Below are 18,671 nucleotides of genomic sequence, written 5' to 3'. Positions count from 1 at the left end.
GGTGGATCTCTGTAAGATTGAAACCAGCCTGGTCTACAAGAGCCAGTTCCAGGACAGCCTCCAAAGCCACAGAGAAACCCTGTCTCAAAAAACAAAAAACAAAAACAAACAAACAAAAAAAAAAAGGAATGTTCATTGGAGAGCTAAAAGTAAACAAGTGCTTGCTCCGGAATTCTAAGTTTATATATTAGACAAGTATACCATGGCCTAACTCTTGTACTATATTAATCATGGTCCAACTTCCACTTTCTGTTAGCTTAGACCTGTGGCATTACCTTCCTCTTTTCATCTAGCTGGTTGTCAACAGCACTAACCACGAGTCCTTCCTGTGCCAAAAGTGAGTCTTGCTACAGCTCAGCTTTAAGAGCGCTATAAACAATGTTATACTCTACTGCAAAGAATTGTGCCACCTCCAGCTTGTGCAGTCACAGCTCCACGGGTTAAACTGTTTATTGAATTCTCGGTGATGGAAAATAAGGAGAGGTGCATGAGAACAAGATAAATGATCTAGCTCTAATATAAACAAGCATTGCATTATACCTGAATTGTTGAAAAAGATCTTGTACTCAATATTTTATTCAGTAGAACATTTTTATAACAATAAGGTTGATTAGAAAATGGTCTGAAAATGCTTCAAGTTAGACACTCTTTTTGCTTCAAAGATAAAAAAAACAAGTAGTAAAATAGGGAGGTAGAGGTAGTAGAAGTTGAAGCAAAACCTAGTAAAAGTAATCTGACACCATTCCCTCTCCGGATTAAATCTGAATTGAAGTTTCTCAGTTCTTCTAGACTTTGGCTTTTAGGTAGGTAGTGTGGTGTGTGTGTGTGTGTGTGTGTGTGTGTGTGTGTGTGTGTGTGTGTGTGTGTGTGTGTGTGTGTGTGTGTGTGTGTGTGTGTGTGTGTGTGTGTGTGTGTGTGTGTGTGTGTGTGTGTGTGTGTGTGTGTGTGTGTGTTCTCATGCTAAAGAATGCAGTCATGCTGGTTTTGTTTTGTTTATTTGTTTAAGGGCTCAGATCTGGTGAACCTAGGGGGTGTGTGTGTGTGTGTGTGTGTGTGTGTGTGTGTGTGTGTGTGTGTGTGTGTGTGTGTGTGTGTGTTCTCATGCTAAAGAATGCAGTCATGCTGGGTTTTGTTTGTTTATTTGTTTAAGGGCTCAGATCTGGTGAACCTAGACCTGTAGCAGCTTTAGAGTGTTTGGGGGATTTTTGGTTTTTGGGGGTTTTTTTGTTTTGTTTTGTTTTTTTCCTTTGAGACAAGGCTTCTCTGTGTAACAGACCAACCTGGCCTCGAACTCCCAGAGATCTGCCTGCCTCTGCCTCCCGAGTGCTGGGATTAAAGACATGTGGCACCACTGCCCGGTTTAGACTATTCTTTTTATTTGTATGTTTTTTGCACCAAAATAAGAAACTCTGTTAAAATCTTTTTCCAGTACATTGTTGTTTTTTTCTGAGGCTATTATTTGCCATTTACAGATTAGTGTATCTTTTTTCTGTCCTACTTATGTAGCAGAATGGTCACCTGCAAGGCTGCAGATCCTGGGCTGCTGGCTGTGTACTTGTTCAGGTGCTTTATATTTTCACATACTGAGGAACGGGAACCACCAGTATTCTGCTACAAATGGGCACATTCCATAGCATTTAGTCTTCCTAAGAAAGGAGCTGGGATATACAGTGTGCTAGTTGGGGGTTATGAAGAAAAAAAGGTGTTTGGTTTGCTTTGTTATTCTAGTACAAAGGGGTTGTCTAAGGTAAAAAGGAATGACTTCTTCACCATATCAGGCTTGAAACAAGTATCCTTTTCCAAATGTGGGTCTGGGAAATGATAGGAGGAAAGACATAAAAGCTTGTGCTTTAGTTCTTTGTATCCACCCCAAATATTTACTGAAGCTAGGAGAAGAAAAAGCAGATCTTTTTTTTTTTTCCTTTCCCAAACGTGTGATTGTTTAGAACTTAAGTGCAACATCTGGAAGTCAGATATACAGAGAGCAATTTATGGAGTGTGAAAGATTTAAAATATTCAGTGTCCTTTAGTGGGAACTCAACTTTCAGTGCTGTATTTTTTCCCCAACACAAAGAAAGCAATTCTGAGATCACTTTTGCTTCTCTGAATTAAGCCCTTTGTATTTGGGTCCCATAAACAATATGCTTTTTAAAGGGGAACCCCCCCCCAAAAGCTCTGGCCCTTTCCTCCAGTGCAGGCAGCCAATCAGCTGCACCGAGCTGCATAGCTGGAGCACTTTCCTTTCTGAGCAGCAACAACGTACTAATTTGATGCACACATGGATGCCTCTCGCACTCTGCAAATTCATCACCAGCATCTTGCATTAGTCATCTGATGGACTGCCAAGTGTTTCATTTTCTTTCCATGTGACTTTATTATTACCACCTCTCTCCTCTCTTCCAAAACCTCTGAAAAAGGGCGGGGAAGGGGAAGAGGGTGAGAAATCCAGCAGAAATCCAGCTCAGCCTTTCTTTCCTAGCGATAACCAGTGCAAAGCTGATAATGCTGCCGATTTGTGATGTGTTGATGGCAGCCTTGCCAATTGAGACCTGCACTTAACTTGCAGCTGCCTCCCAAACCTGGGTTCTGAGATGTCTGTGCCCTGGGTGACAGGGGGCCAGGCACTGCCCTGTGCTCGGGAGTCAGTGCTGAATAGCAGCAGCATGCAGTGAAAGCGTCGCGCACTGCCGCTGAGAAGCCACCTAATGGTGCCTCTGCTTTGTTTTAGTTCATCAAATTTCTACGAGTCATTAGGCACTTTCCCCTGTGCTCCTCTTCCTCTTTCCGCCTCCTCACCCCCAACCCCCACTATTTTTTTCTTCCTGTCCTTCACCCTGAAGCCCTAACTCTGGCTCCTGGTTCCGTTTTTTTGACAGTAACGGCACAGCCAACAAGATGAACGGAGCTTTGGATCATTCAGACCAACCAGACCCAGATGCCATTAAGATGTTTGTCGGACAGATCCCTAGATCCTGGTCAGAAAAGGAGCTGAAAGAACTTTTTGAGCCTTATGGAGCTGTCTACCAGATCAACGTCCTCCGGGACCGGAGTCAGAACCCTCCCCAGAGTAAAGGTACAAAATGCATGTGGCACATGGGGTAGGGGTCACTCAAGTGTCAGGGTGGGGTGTTAGTGTTAGTGGCTGGGGTGGGCATCCTGGGCTGGCCAGAGCTCCCAGAGCCTTCCATCTGCAGGAGGGAGGGCGACAAAGAGGAAGAAAAGGCAGTCTGAGAGCTGCTGGTGCTGGCAGCCCTGGTGTTCTGACTGTGCCTCGGGCTCCTCCCAGAACTCCCGCCTGCTGGGACAGGTGGGACTCAAGAAGGAGGGCATGAATGAATGCTGCCCAGCTTTTTATGGTCTCCTGATTGCTCTATGAGGTCACTTTCTAAGCAGTATGGCCTCTGGGTGGGGCTGCTGACCCTGTAAGGAACAGTGTTTCTCAGCCTCTTATATCAGGAGCTAACTCTGTCTGTGCTACCTTCTCATGATTACTCATGTAATTACAAATATATTACACTTTTCCATAGCCTGTAGACCTTGAAATGATTTGCAAACTGTTAGTGTGATGCCACTGGTGGGAAAAAGGGGTTTGAAGATGGACATCCATTCTTAGAGACCAGTAGGGATCATTAGGAGAACTGTGCCTGCTGGAGCCAGGGGTAGTGCCCTAGTGACATGAGATAGTTAACACCTTCAGGGATACTCAAGGCTTACACCCTTATAACAGGTAAGATTAAACAGAAAAGTCTGGTGTTTATTACCACCTCCATTTTAACAGAATGGTGATGAGGTGGAGGTTACGATTATTAAAATAGAGGCCAAGAATTATACTAGGTTGATGCTTCTGTATTCTTGGGTCCTACATTGTAAGCTCTGTATGGACTATATTTAAAATACCTCCTCTGCTGCTACTGCTTGGTGTCTGTCTCTATTTTAACCTTCTTGTTTAGTGATGTTCTTTTTTGGTCTTTCCTCTCAGGGCCTCTCCGTCTTCTGTGGATATCCCACTTCCTTTTTCTCTGTGCCTTGCTATGTCTTTCTAGCCTGTTTTATTTTTATGTGCATCTTGTAAGAGGGAGCTCATTGCCTGGCTTGTATGTGCTCCTTAGGTAGGCACATGAACCTCTCCTCACACTTTTCTTTGAGCATTTTGAAAATAGAAGAGTAAGAAAATGTTAAGGCCAACATTCTGTAATTCTGTGAAGTGCTCGGCATCTCCTATTCTCTATGGTGCTAAGGTCTGTTGAGCTTTGGGGAGCTTTTAAAGGGAATTAAAAAGCCCATAGCAAATACTCACTTTGTAAAGGTCGACCAGCTTGCCTTCAGATTTTGTTAACAAACTAGGTCTTTTTTCCAACATCCATGTAACACTACAGCTATTAAAGAGATTAGAATTTTGTATCTGCAAATATGATTGCCTATAATTAGAAAAGTAGAAACTCAGATCTAAAATCAGTAAAATATAAAACCTCAGAAATCAGGATTGTATTAGAGACCTTTATGAATATTTAGATATTTTCCACACAAAAAACCAGTTAATTTTAATACTTTAATAGTATCCTACTTAGGAAACATACTATAATGCATGGTTATCAACTAAATAGCTTTCTAATTAGCATCCTTCCCATTTCTTAAAGTAGTACCCAAAGAAAACTTAGCTATGCTAGCATGCATATTTCTTCCTTACCTTGGAAAATTGGACACTGAAATTGGATTTATTGGTATTTTTCAAAATGACCTCTGGCAAAATAATCAGAACTCATTTATTATTATAATGCCTGACTGACTGCTTTTTATCTTTTCAGTATATGTTCCTTACATTGGCCCAAAAGACCTTTTCCCCTATCAAGTATATTCTGTGTATGGTTTAGTTATGTTACTATTTCCTCTGTCTTTTCCATACATGCTTCATTCATACCTTATCCAGACTAAGTTTGAGACTATATACATTGTTAATTCCTGTTCACTGGGTCTAAGTAATTTCATGAAAGTAGTTTGCGGAAGCCCCAGCTCTTGAAGAGGGAGAGAAGCCAAATAGGGTAACTTCAGGGGGTATATGCAGTATTTCAGGTCCTCTAGTAAGAGCTTTATTTATGTTTTCATTTATCCAGATTACCAAAATGTTGAAGATATGTAGTATGAGTCATAGTGTACAGATAAGGATACTGAGGCTCAAAAAAGTTAAGAAATGTAGCTCAGTTTCTCCTGCTGGAAGTGTATATGTGACCGCTATTCATCAGACACTTCACTGTTTTGTTGCTCAATCAATGAGATCAAAAACAGCACCATCTGCTCCATTTCATGGCTTCATTTTCATGGCTAAGTGTTCCCCAAGTAAAAGGAAAAGATTTTTCCCTTTAAGAGCACTGATGGTTTCATTTCTGCCTTTGTGTTTTGTTTTTATACTCGTGGGTTTGGGTAGTATATCACTCAGATTCATGGTGTCATGGGATAGGAGTTAGAGATGAAATCATTCAAATCTTACCTTTGGAAGTATAGGTCAATTCCCATTATTGTGAACTCCAAGTCTCACACCAAATATTGCTTGAAATATGTGGGCTGTCAGCCAAAGCTTGAAAGGGTTTTGTTATACAGACATCTCTGTTGTAATGGTATTTGTTGGGTGGGATTGGGACTATATAATGACATTGCTCTCAAAGGATTACAGTTCTTAGCTGCTTACATGTAGATAGAAAGCAACAACTACCATTTTCTTCACATCAATACTGGTGCATACTGTGTAATTTTACCAGTTCATATGTAAATCTGAACCCCAAGTTTACATTGGTTTTGACTCTGACAACATACTTTCACAGCACTGATCTTAGAGCCTCAGAAACTAGAAATACTGGAGGCTTTGTCTAAATGTGGTTTAAATTATCTAAGCAAGGTTTTTGGATGGCCTTAAACCTCATTGGCTTTGATGGTTTCAAGGAAAGAGACAAAAGATATGCTATTACCTAATTCAGGTGACTTAGATCTTTTCTTTTTCTTTGCATTTTATGTTCTGTTTAGTCATGAGATATACAAGTTTTACCCTGTTCTCATCCTTTAAGAGTGGAAATCTAAGCTGTCTCTTTCTTCTTCTTACAGATGTATTGTCCAAGCAGTTTCAGAAACTAGGGAATCTAGTAAACTGTCCTAACCTGTTGTTAGGACTTAAGAGGAACATTTTAAAAATTTCTCTGTGTTTTATATGTGTGTTTGTGTGCATGAGTGTGAGAGCACATGTGGAGATCAGAGGATGACCTTGGGTGCCAGGACATACATTGCACCCTGTTTGATTTCTTGACAGTTTGTTCCTGTGCTTACCAGTAGGCCTGTAAGCTTACATGGAGGCTGTCTTTTCCTCTATTCTCCATGTAGGAGTGCTACAATTGCAATATATGCTACTACACTTGGCTTTACACGGATCTGCAGAGCTGAACTCAGATTCTCACATTTGTATAGCAGGTACTTTTCTCACCCAGCCATTTCCCCAGCCTATAAGGAACATGTGTAGGGGACACTTGTAACCAGCCCTGCTGGGACGTGGTCAGGCATACCTGTAACCAACCCTGAGCAGCCGTGGTTAGGGTGTCCCCTACAAACATGTTTTTTTGTTTGTTTGTTTGTTTGTTTGTTTGTTTTTGTTTTTGAGATAGGGTTTCTCTGTGGCTTTGGAAGCTGTCCTGGAACTAGCTCTTGTAGACTAGGCTGGTCTCAAACTCACAGAGATCCGCCTGCCTCTGCCTCCCCAATGCTGGGATTAAAGACATGCGACACCACTACCCGGCTGAGGAACATGTTTTGTTCAGTAATTATCTGCCAATTCTGCAAATGATGAGAAATAGTATATAGTGAGTTAAAATATGGCCTTTAAAACCAGACATGCCTAAATCCAATTCTTGACTCTGATTCTCTAAGTGTTTCCCTTGAGTACTTTACTTAAACATATCAAAAAAAAAAAATTAGACAGTTCATAGAATGCTGTGTTAATGTACCAGCTGGAATATGGTAGGAACTTGTTATAAGAGATTATTATTATAGTTGCTATCTTTATCATGACTTGTCTTTTAAGAACTTAAAAATCTAAGCACATTAAAGTAAATTTATAGGTCACTGCAATAAAAAAGAATATGAGATAATAGTAACTACAAAAGAAGAAGGCATACACATTGAAATTAGAGAAATTCACAGAAGAAATAAATAAATTTTCTTTTATGGGATATATGAAAAGATAGCATCTTTACAAAATTTTGAAATCAGTAATAGAATTTTAGTAAATAGAGATGATGGTAAAAAAAAAAAGAGATGAGTGTAATCTGTTATCTTGTACTCTGAGAAGAATGTTGCCTTTCCTGAGAATATCAAGGAAAGGTGTGAGTGATGGAGGTATAAACAGCAGTGTAAAGAAGGAGAATTGATAAATAAATTAGAGCAACAATGATGGAGAAGTTTCAGGTTATCTGGAAGAAATGTGGAAGGAATCAGCAATGGTGGGGGAACAATGAGAAAGAGAAAATTTTGGAAACAGAAACAGGTTCAATTTTGAGGTGCCCCTAAAGGGTCAAGAAGAATGGGGGTCAAGAAAACACATTGAGTGTTGTGATTGAGAGGACTAGACAGCATTTCAAGAACAAGGTGACAGTGCAGGAGAGGAGAGGAGTTGAAGGTGTGTGTATGGGGCTGTGAGTGTAGATTCTCCCTTGATCATAAAAGAATGTGTGCACACACATGCACACTCGCACATGCACACATACACACATACACACGCACATGCACACGCACACGCACATGCACACACACACACCTACCTGTTACTGCTTCTACAAAAGAAAAAAAGTGATCATAGAAATGTGAAGACCACCTAGTCAGGATCCTTGAAAGAAGAGAAAAAAAAGCTGAAAAACCTAAGTAGAAGGGGAGAAAGATGCTTAGTTTGAGACAGCAGTGCAGTTAGGAGGAAGTAACATGCAGAAAACGTCAAGATAGAGGAGGAAGTATAGTATTTAACAGATGATATTTAGTAAATATGTCCCCTGGTCTTGTAGTAAATAGTAAACTTCTGAGAGCACTAGGTGGAATTGAAGATTTATGAAGAATAGACTTAAAATTATTGGTTTGGAAAACTGAACAGAAGAACTACTGAGGAGCAAAAAGCACCCTGTACACTTAGACTGTTTCAGAATGGTCCCTAGAGGCTGTGGGCCTAGAGGTGGCTAAGCTGATGTGGCAAAAGGTTGGAAGTGGTAGCACATGTGTTGGAATATGCTCTCTAAGGTCTAAAGTAGCGAGCTGATAAAACTGAACGGTTATCACCTCATCTCAGAAAAAAAGGAAGAGTTGTATGCCGGAAGAAGTAGAAGATGCAGCAATTGTGTTCAATCATGACCAAACATGGGAACTATAACTACTGGTAATGAAATATGGGGGTTGCACCAAAATCAAAATCATAATTCAGGATTGTGGCCTCTGAGGAAACATGGTCTATAATGAAGACTATTTCTGGTTTTCTAAATTTAAATCATTATCATTCTGATTTTACATGAATGCAAACCAAGTGATTAAATTGAAATAACTTAACCTTTGAGGACATAAGGCAGGAACAGAACCTCTGTCCTCATATAATGTGTTGCTGATCATATTTTACTGTGACTTCTAAGCCAAAAGAAAGTAAAAAGTAGGAGTGATCTGTGTTAACTATCTCTATATAGACTAGGCCAGAAGAACAAAACTTCCCTCTTTTCATGAAATATGTTAGGAGGTTATCAATAATCACTGAACATCTGTGCACCCTGCATTGCTCAGAGCTCAGTATTTTCTGGGTAGAACAAGATTTTAGTTCACATCTCCTTTGGGAAGAGTTATTACCTTCAAATTTCAGAAGAGTAGCTTTCATAATGCTTGTGACACTATTGCTATTTCATCTTCCTTTCAGTCAGGCTGCAGTTTGGGTGGCCCCAGAGACTGGCCCCATTGATCTTAGAATATGATGACAAGACATTTTCTCCACCTCACAGACATTACTTGATGTTTGATAATTATCTGATAATAAAGTCTAACTTTGTCTTAATCTCTCTTTAGTTCAATACAGTGGATACGTTTCCTGAGAATGAGACTAAAGAATGAACAGTGACAGGGGAAAAGACCCCAAAGCCTAACTTTTTTTATTTCAGAATTGAGCAGAGTGACAGCTCACAATCCAGATGATTCTTCTTGTTCTGGTAGAATGAGCATGGGCCCTGGAGACAGGAGACTTACAGCTGGTACTTATTACTGTGAGCTAGCTTAGAGAATGAACCTCAATTTCTCTATCCACAGGATAGAGGTAATACCTACCATTCAGAGATGTTTTACATTTCCAATAAATACCAAAAGTGAATGCTGCTAGAATAGTACAATGAAGGCTGATAATCCTACAAGCTGCATTCTTCTTGAAAATGTTACAAGTTTATAATTCTAGGGGTGCAGGAGCTGCAGTGAGGTGGTAAAATATGATTCAAATTTCATGCATTTCCTTTCTTCCTAAAATCTTCTATCAGAGCCCCAATTTAAGTAATACAAATGATGCTAGGATTATGTGTGTGTGCCATCACATCTAACTGTCCTATATTTCTTAAAAAGTAGGGTTGCACCCTAGATTATGTGTGACTGTCCTATTTTTAGTGGTCATCAGGAAGAATACTTTTATCCTAAGTTAATTTTAATCCTAACAGTAATCATTTTATTGCTTACCGTGACACTCTTTCATTGTTTACTGAGAACCAACAGGGTAAATATGAAGCACAAGTAGAATTTCTATAAATGTGTAGGTATGGATCCTAATCTTGCCTTGTGAAAGATGAATTCACTAGCTATATTATATGGTTATATTAAAAATAATTATCAGAGGGCTAGGAAGATGGCTTAGTGGGGTAAAGTGCTTGCTATGCATTTGTGAGGGCCTGATTTCAAATTCCCAGGACCTATGTAAAACTGGATATGGTAATGTACATATATAATCCCAGTGCTCCCTCAGTGAGTGGAAGACAAAACACTTCCCCCCAGAAATGAATGCTGCACTCACAGGCATGCACACATAAACAGGAACACGTATGCATGTGCATCACATACAAAAATAAAAGAATTAACAATATAGATTTTCTTCAAATTGAGTTTTAAATACCACCCATTGGATTATTTGAGGTAATTGAATGAGAATTGCAAAATAATTTTCTTTAAGTTCTCATAAGAAGAAATCCTCTCCCATGACCCATACTGTGGAAAGAGTTGGTGGACTATGTTTGATTTCTGTTATTTCTATCAAAGGGCTATTTCTACCCTAGCCATTTCTGGGGAGAGAAAAAAAAGAAGAAGAAGAAAGGGGATGGGGAGATACAGAACACACAGAGTGCCAGTATCAAAGCCAATATCAAAGTAGACAAGAAATTACTTGACTGCGTCTGACAATTTTGTTTTGCCTCTCCTCTGTCTGGGACATTAAGCCTTCAGCAAGTCCCCAGTTGTCTGGTCCCTGGTAGATTTATGTTTCTGAAAGTAAAGTTTTGGAAAACTAAAGAATACAGGCTCTGGATAGAAAAGGGAAGACTTTTACTAAAAATTGGAGAGAAATTGATAGAAGTGAGAGAAAACCTAGGATTCATGGCTTGTGTCTCTTTGAATCCCTCCAACACATGGCTGGCTGATAGAAAAAGTGCAATCTAGGTAGCCTCACAGTCTGCATTTGCCATTTTATGTTGATAGCTTGTCTGCCTAGAGGCTATTTGCCTTTCATTGGTGCCCAATGAGACTCCTGTCTGGTGGAAGGGCTGTAGCATCAGTTACACAGTTGTGCCACTGTGGATGACCTGTCTGTGGGACATGATGAAAACAGTCCTTTGGAAATAAGCAGTCCAGCTTATTCACCAGAAAGAGGTGCCCTCTACATGGCATTCCTGTTACTTATTTGGAAACACCTTAGCCATTGCAGAGAACTGCCACAGCTTGCCTCCCTTACTCACTTTGGATCCAAAGATCCTAGAAACTCAACATATTCTGGTTAAAAGGCTTACTTTCCTCTGTATCCAAATTTACCTCTGATGAAAATTTAAAATTAAATCACAGTTATTTTAAAAAGAATTTGAAATACATTTAAAAAACACTGTTACATACCTTTTGAAAAAGCCTTAATAATGCCACCCACTGTGAAATGTAAAATTATGTTACTGGGGTTAATACCACTGTTCATTCTTACACATATTACTCAAAATGCCAACAAAATTTATTTAGACTTAAGGTCTCCAGTTATTATTGCCTCTTCATCCTAATTTTATTGATTTCTGAGACCACCGATTCTCATGCTTCCTTTTCCAATTATTTGTTGACCCAAACTTTTTACAAGAAGTGTTCTTCCTCTAGTTAGAAGTAGGCATCCTGAAGGTACCCTGAATAAAGATAGAATAATCATTACAATCATCAAAACTTTTTAAAAGTAACAAGAAATTTATATAACTAGCCAAATGGGAAAGGAGAAGTTAACCTAAAATAATATTGTCTTAGAATTCTGTATTTTGGTAATAGAAATGATAGATGCTAGTTATATTGGCTTTTAGGAAAGTTGCTTAAAGAAATTGAAAGTATTCTGATCCATATTGTGAAATTCAATATAAAATTAACACTAGGCATCTCAGGAATGCCTTATGATTAGCAACAGAAACACTCTGGCAGTAAACTAGACCTGTTAGACATAGTAAAGAATCAGGCCTTCAGATTAACTTTGCCATGGAGTGAGAAACACAGAAAGTCACCTGAGATGATGCATAGTGATGGGCTGGATTTCTGGAGGCTTCTTTTTAGCTTAGTTGTGTGGTCAACCATATAGAAGTAGAAGGCAGATAGCAAGTTTTCCTACAAATAGAAAAAAGGCAGCTGAATCAGGACATATCACAATGGGAAAATTAGTGGATCAAGGTGGATGGGGATAACAATTCAGGCACCACAGAAATTGGTATTTAGGATCAATATGTTTTCACTCTCTATGTAAATGACTAAGAGAGAAGTTTCTAATCCAGTTTTACACTCTGGTATTAACTCAAATTAGAGACACCCGTGGTATACACTTTAAGCAGTGCTTATGTTGAAGAACAAAGAAATATAATTTCTCTATTTCCTTTAGAGAAATTATAGATAGGTTGGAATCAGAGAACAAAAAGAAAAGATTGAAATAGAATGTTCAGTGATAGTATTCGTCAGCTCTCCTGGGGTCACATCATTATAAAATGTTTTGAGGTGAGTTAAGCCTTAAGTTTAAATAGCCCAACTTGCCAAGGGACCAAGATGTGTCTTCTGCAGTATCCAGGAAGTGCTGCTACTTTTTTTTTTTAATCCTTCTTTCACCATTTTAACTTTAAGTTAAAACAGATGCTACTATAATTCAACAGACATCATATTCATAGACATTTAGAAAGTTATACAAATATTATAGGCATTGGAGTGAATAGAAAAGGCATCTGACAAGATAATGGGCTAAACTGCTCCCCAAATGCTCAACATTCTCATACCAGAGGCAAGCACTGTGGAGCAGGTAACTTAAAAACTTCCTACCACACAAAGCCTTTTTGCTGCTATCTAGGACATCATACCCAGTATTAGGGAATGTTATTGAAGTTATATCAAGGAGACAGAGCATTCCAAAGGAGAGCAACATGAATCACAAAGGTCTAGGAAGGTGGACCCACATGGAAAGGTCTAAAAGGTTAACTTAAAAGGACTGAGAACTTAAGCCATAAGAATGAAAAGAAGGAAAACCTATAGCAAGACATTAAAAGAAGGGCTTGTGCTCTCAAAAGAAGAAGAGGAGGAGGAGGAGGAGGAGGAGGAGGAGGAGGAAGAGGAAGAGGAGGAGGAGGAGGAGGGAGTAGAATCTGATTGAAGATTTCAAGATGCTAAAATGCAGAGTGAGGCTCTGTATAGATAAACTCTTTGAATTAGTGCTAAACCCTGGGACTCTGATGCTTATACTTAAAATGTTGGAACAGCAGGTAAAGTGCAGGGTCTGAGGCAAATTTTTAAATAGAGGTGATAAACTTAGAGCACTGCATAAAAGTTAAGAAGCTGGAGATGTGTTAGCTAACTTAGCAATTCTTAAGAGTAGATCTTGCCCATCTGTCTTAAAAGAACTGATGCAAAACCTTTGTAACCATGATTTAGAGGCTAAGGTATTGAAAGGAAAATAGGTGGCCCAGAATCATGTGGCAATAAGTACTTTTGAGTGTTCTATGGTTTAAAGGGAATTATATTCTTCAGAGTTCAGTGCTTTGCCTCTGACATAGATGAAATGAGAGATTACAGGATCTAAGGTCATGTGACAGGAAGCATGATGTTTCCCTTTTCAGTATCATGCCCATATAGCCTCCTTCCTCTTTTTCTTCATTTTTAATATTCCTTCTTCTTTCACCTCCTGGTGGGGAATTTAAAACAAAACCCGTTAAAGTATTTTTCCAGTGTGCCTTTCTGAAGGTTTTCCAATTAAATACAAGGAGAAGGAGTCTGCTGCAGCCCTTGTATCAATCTGGCTTTCTGCTGCATTGTTTTTCCTGGGGATACATGAATAAACATCTGTTTACCTGGATAAGTCACCAGTTACCGATTGACGAAAGGATTCCACCCAAGTCTAGCATAAGGTTGCTTGCAGGAATGTGGGTGATTCTGAAGCAGCTGCATCAATGAAAAGTCCCAACCCCAGCATGGGTGGCAACAGAAAAGCTGCATCCCTGGAGGATCTTATTACTAGCAAAGATCTTAGGCTACATTCCACTGCGTATTGGACTATTTAGTATTGTACTATAATTTTCAGGTTTAAATTTGTCATTGACAAATTAACATTACAGCTCAACTATCAACAACATGTTACTTCTGAGTCACATTTTGTTCCTTATGCCAGTTATTTGATTAGCTTTTACACAACCTCTCTTACTATGAGCTATATCTAATTGTTAAAAAAAAAAAAAAAAAAAAAAAAAAAAAAAAAAAAGATGGTGGATTGGTTTTACAGCTATGTCCTGTGCCCACTAGAGGAAGTTCGATGACTTGCATGACAGGAACCTCTAAGAACCATAGCTTTCAGTAATGAACGCAGTCATTTCCAGAGACTACTTTTTACCCCAATTGCACCATACCCAGAATCACCACTGCTTTCAGAAGCCTTTACAAGATAGCTCATTTGATGGGGGAAGATAATTCTTACAGAAACCACAACACTGAGAAGGAACTAAATGTATTAATAGTTTTGATAGATACACCTCTCTAAAATATTTATTGCTAATACATCCCTTCCAAGAAGATTTAAATTGTGTTTAGTAGGAAAATATTATGATAATTGATAGTAATTCAGAATAGGTCCTGTTGCCATATTTTACATCACACACACACACACACACACACACACACACACACACACACACACACACACGAAAAGAAAGGTGGCTAACCCTTTTTACTCTGTATAATGCTTTTAAAGGTTCATCTTTAAATCGGGTTAGTTAACTGTTTTCTTTGTGTTGGTATGTGAGAATGTTTAAAAATAGAATATGAGCTTATTTAAAAGAAAACATAATAAAAATTCTTGCATGTGTGGGGAAAAAATCAATGAAAGAACTACTTCATTTGTACACTCTTCAGCTATGCACTCTAGTCGCACATTTCCCCCTCTCCCTTCATTAAGAGAGAGAACAGAGCAAGCAGCCCAGTCTCACTGTTGAGACTGAGTCACAGACTTCAGTGGGCAAAACAGAAAACTAAACCTTTGGGCTGTTTGTTTGCTTTTTTTATGTTTTCCATAAGATACTCAGTGAGATTACATTTTTTAAATATTTACTTATTAATTATGTATACAGTGTTCTGTCTGCATGTATCCCTGCAGTCCAAAAGAGGGTCCCAGATCTCATTACAGATGGTTGTGAGCCATCATGTGGTTGCTGGGAATTGAACTCAGTACCTATAGAAGAGCAGCCAGTGCTCTTAACTTCTGAGCCTTTCCAGCCCTGAGATTACAGTTTGAAATGAAGAACACTTTGCCCTTTCTCTTTAGTAACTTTTTCATCTGGGGTACTTATATTAGTTAACACAGCACAAGTTAAGGAGGCCCTTTTTCTGCCTATTGTTTCAAAATATTTTCCCTGACACTGTAATGAAAGCTGATTGTGGGAAGTTACAATCCTCATTTATCTCTGAATTATTGACATGTTCTAGCAGTGGTCTTAGAAGACAGCCATTGTGTGACTCAATAAACCACAGCCTAATTAAAACAAATAACAAACAAATAAACAAAAACCAGGATTTCTAAGTAGGATAAATGAGAAGCATACAATCTGACTCTGACTCTAAGAGCTATTGCCATATTACCTACCACATGCCCTCTGGCTTGCTGCCGTACAACTTGGTGCTTTAGTAAGCAACCCAGTTAGGCAGAAAAAGTAAGTACAATTTCCATGCCCAGTCACCACTCCTCTGCCAACCAGGCTGCTGAGTGTGACATTCCCTTTGTGAAGTGGACATCTGTCAAATGGGAACTGGACTGTGACTACCAACCAGTTCATTTTACATAGGGCCACCATACAGCTGCCAGATGGTGACAGGCTGTAGCTGTTTTGTGAGTCCAGTATGAGTTGTATTTGACTCTAGAAATGGAAAGTATACAATCTTTCCACAAGCCCATGGCTCTTCAAAGAAAATGCTTCCAAAAACCAAGGCTTTACTCTAATCCGTGTGAAGGAAAAAAAGACTTAAGGAAAGGTAATGAATAAATATACCATATTTTACAATTGCTCCTTTTAGGCACTTCCTATTACTTAATTGTGCTCTAATCTATGTCTAGGAGTAGTGCTTTTAAGCCAACATGTCAGGCTTTTGTGCCACAGGTTAATTTGCAAGGCAAATAAGTTTGTGACAGTTTAAGGGGCAAAAGAAGAGTATCAAATGTCAGAGTTGGGTTGTTAAACCTAGGCTAATCATTAGTTGCTGACCTGACACATATCATCAGGACTGGGGTGCTTGGGAGATAAGGAAGGGACTCTGGATCAGTGGCTTCTTTTCCCATACATCAACTGAAGAGCTGCATGAGAGTGAATAAAACTATGGACAGGCTGCCCTAGCAACACAGAGTGCTGTGTTGACAATACTCCATCACATGTTTGCAATAAAAATGCTATATTTTTAGAACACTTCAGTCAGGAAACCGTTAAACCATACTGCATCCTCCTCTGCCCTCCAGCAACTTCCCCCACACACCCCCAGGAAAATTTGCCCTAGTTTGTAGAAAAGGAACCTGAAACAAAGATTAAGTGGTGCATTTGAACAAAGTTTATAATCCCAGGAAAAAAAATGTTGATCTAGTCTTAAAATCTAACACATCCTTCAGAGTAATTTTTAATGTTCCTATTTTTACCTAAACCATGCGTGCTCCATATGACCTTGATCTAAAACATTTATATTGTATATGAAGTTCAAAAGCCATGTGATGCTGAAAAGAAGGTATATTCTTTTGTGTTTGGATGGAAAGTTCTATAGATGTCTGTTAATCCCAATTGGGTCATAACTTCTGTTAGTTCCTTTGTCTCTTTGTTAAGTTTCTGTCTGGTGGTCCTGTCCAGTGGTGAGAGTGGGGTGTTGAAGTCTCCCACTATAACTGTGTGGGGTCTTATTTGTGATTTGAGTTTTAATAATGTTTCTTTTACAAACGTTGGTGCATTTGTATTTGGGGCATAGATGTTTAGAATTGAGACTTCTTCCTGATGGATTTTTCCTGTGATGAATATGAAATGACCTTCTTCATCTCTTTTGATTGATTTTAGTTTGAAGTCTAACTTGTTAGACACTAGGATAGTTACCTCAGCTCGTTTCTTGGAGCCATCTTAGCTTCCATTTTTCTCCTTCCTGGCATTTGTTCAAATAAAAATAGACATATAATATTATACTGTTAAAAAAATCAAAGCTCCATGAACACTTTGAAAATCTTTTTACATTTCTAGTACTTGTTTTCATAAAAATTGTTCATACAGCTTCCTTATATTACTTGTTGGAAGAATGCCTTTTGTATCTCAAAATTTCCTATGCCTAGATAAGTGCCTGGAAAATAGAATGAATGAAGTAAGCTCTACTTTGTGATTTAGTACTAGCTTATTCATTTTTACAGTTGATTCTCAACAAGCAGGCTTTACTTTGCTAACCTTATTTGATAGGCAGTGTGTAGTATCTTGGGAATAGAGGGCAAAAGGTGTGGTCCAGATCCACAGGCCCTCAAAAAGTCTTTTAGAGGCACAAGTAGAGTGTACAATTGCATAGATGAATTTGTGTGTGTGCATGCATGTGTACATGTGTGCACATGTGCATGTATATATCATAGGAAAAGGAAATGTAACATCCGTTTTTTTAAAAAGCTCCATGACCCAGTAAATAATAAGAACAATAGCAATTTACAAATCAGAGGAAAGAACATTAGAACTGTTCTACTTACATAGCATATTGTTCAGTGTGTACAGTATCTTACCAAATACATACTAAAAACCATACTTTTAATAGTAGAATTTATTAGGTTCCAGGTAAGGCTGCACCTGACCTCCACTCTCAGTACAGCTGCAAAAGAAGAGGAGGAGGAGGAGGAGGAGGAGGAGTTCACTCTGGGGCTGGCAAGATGACTCAGTGGTTAAATGTGTTTGCTGTATAAACCTTTAATACGTGAGTTCTATCTCCAGAACCCATGTAAAGGTAGAAGGAGAGAACTGACTCTTCATGCATGCCATGGTATGCATGCAACACACATGTTTTAAAAAGGTATTTGTTCTATTCCCAGTCCTGTGGTGGTTATCTGTCAGCACCCCAAATGTACAGAACTGAGGCATTTCCTCTGTGTAGTTCTGTTTATTGGCCTGTCTATAGCCCTCAGTTATTTGAGTCCAGAAAGAACAAACCAACCAAATGTGAAAGCATTCTATAAATTGTTGAACATCATACACATTTGATGTCTGAGTGTGTGCTCTTTACTAGTTTAAGTTAATCTCTGTGCCATGTCCTTCACTTACCAGATAAAATACTAACTTCACATAAAAGATTTGAATGGTGGTATGTGTCTGAAGTAAGGGTTGACTTCCAATCCCTGATCAGTCACCTCTCTTACCTAGAATAAGCTACTTGATTTCTCCTTGCCTTGGGCTTCTACTCTAGAAAACAATGCCACATAAAGGTGTTACACAGATTAAGAGAGGTCCTAATTTAGAGCACACAGTGAAGTCTGGGAGACAAGAAGCTATTAGTCCAGATGAGGAAGCTGATGTACAGAGTAGATGAGAGTAGCTTTTGTTCAACAGAAACTGGCCTTTTGGCAAAAACAGTCCTCAGGGTCATGGCAGTAATTGCAGCACTGATACTTATAGACTACTTGTGCACCAGGTCCATACCTAGATAATGCCAAGAGCCTACTATTTATTCTCTTATTGTCTATTCTCACAGAAATATCTAAGACACTTTGTACTTCTTACCATGTCTAGTGTTTTCTGTTTTGAGCTACATTTGTGTGTGTATTTTATTGAACTTTTAAGTTTCTTCCTATCAGAGACCATTTTATCTATTTGATATTCATATTTCTTTATTTTTTCAGAGACCGAGTCTTGTATCTCTGACTGGCCTTGAACTCAACCTTTCTCCTCAGCCTACTA

The 18,671-nt window shown here is 38.8% G+C and overlaps 1 protein-coding gene across 4 annotated transcripts in view; it reads left to right on the top strand.

The window, feature by feature from the left end:
• Positions 1 to 2,261: 2,261 nt before the first annotated feature.
• Positions 2,262 to 18,671, top strand: part of Celf2 (CUGBP Elav-like family member 2) — a 166,782-nt gene continuing 150,372 nt past the window's right edge. The window contains exons 1-2 of one of the 4 annotated variants that reach the window (XM_035442834.1): positions 2,262 to 2,436; positions 2,877 to 3,073. In XM_035442834.1, coding sequence (XP_035298725.1) covers positions 2,896 to 3,073 — 178 coding nt within the window. In that variant the 5' untranslated portion in view covers positions 2,262 to 2,436; positions 2,877 to 2,895. Of the gene's footprint in view, positions 2,437 to 2,463; positions 3,074 to 18,671 lie in introns of those variants that run through there. The other 3 variants (XM_035442836.1, XM_035442835.1, XM_035442837.1) reach the window with 3 other exon arrangements.

This window comes from Cricetulus griseus, chromosome 3 (assembly GCF_003668045.3).
Source record: "Cricetulus griseus strain 17A/GY chromosome 3, alternate assembly CriGri-PICRH-1.0, whole genome shotgun sequence".
Classification (NCBI taxonomy): Eukaryota; Metazoa; Chordata; class Mammalia; order Rodentia; family Cricetidae; genus Cricetulus; species Cricetulus griseus.
The sequence above is the reverse complement of the archived record's forward strand: the minus strand, read 5'-3'. Positions and strand labels throughout refer to the sequence as shown.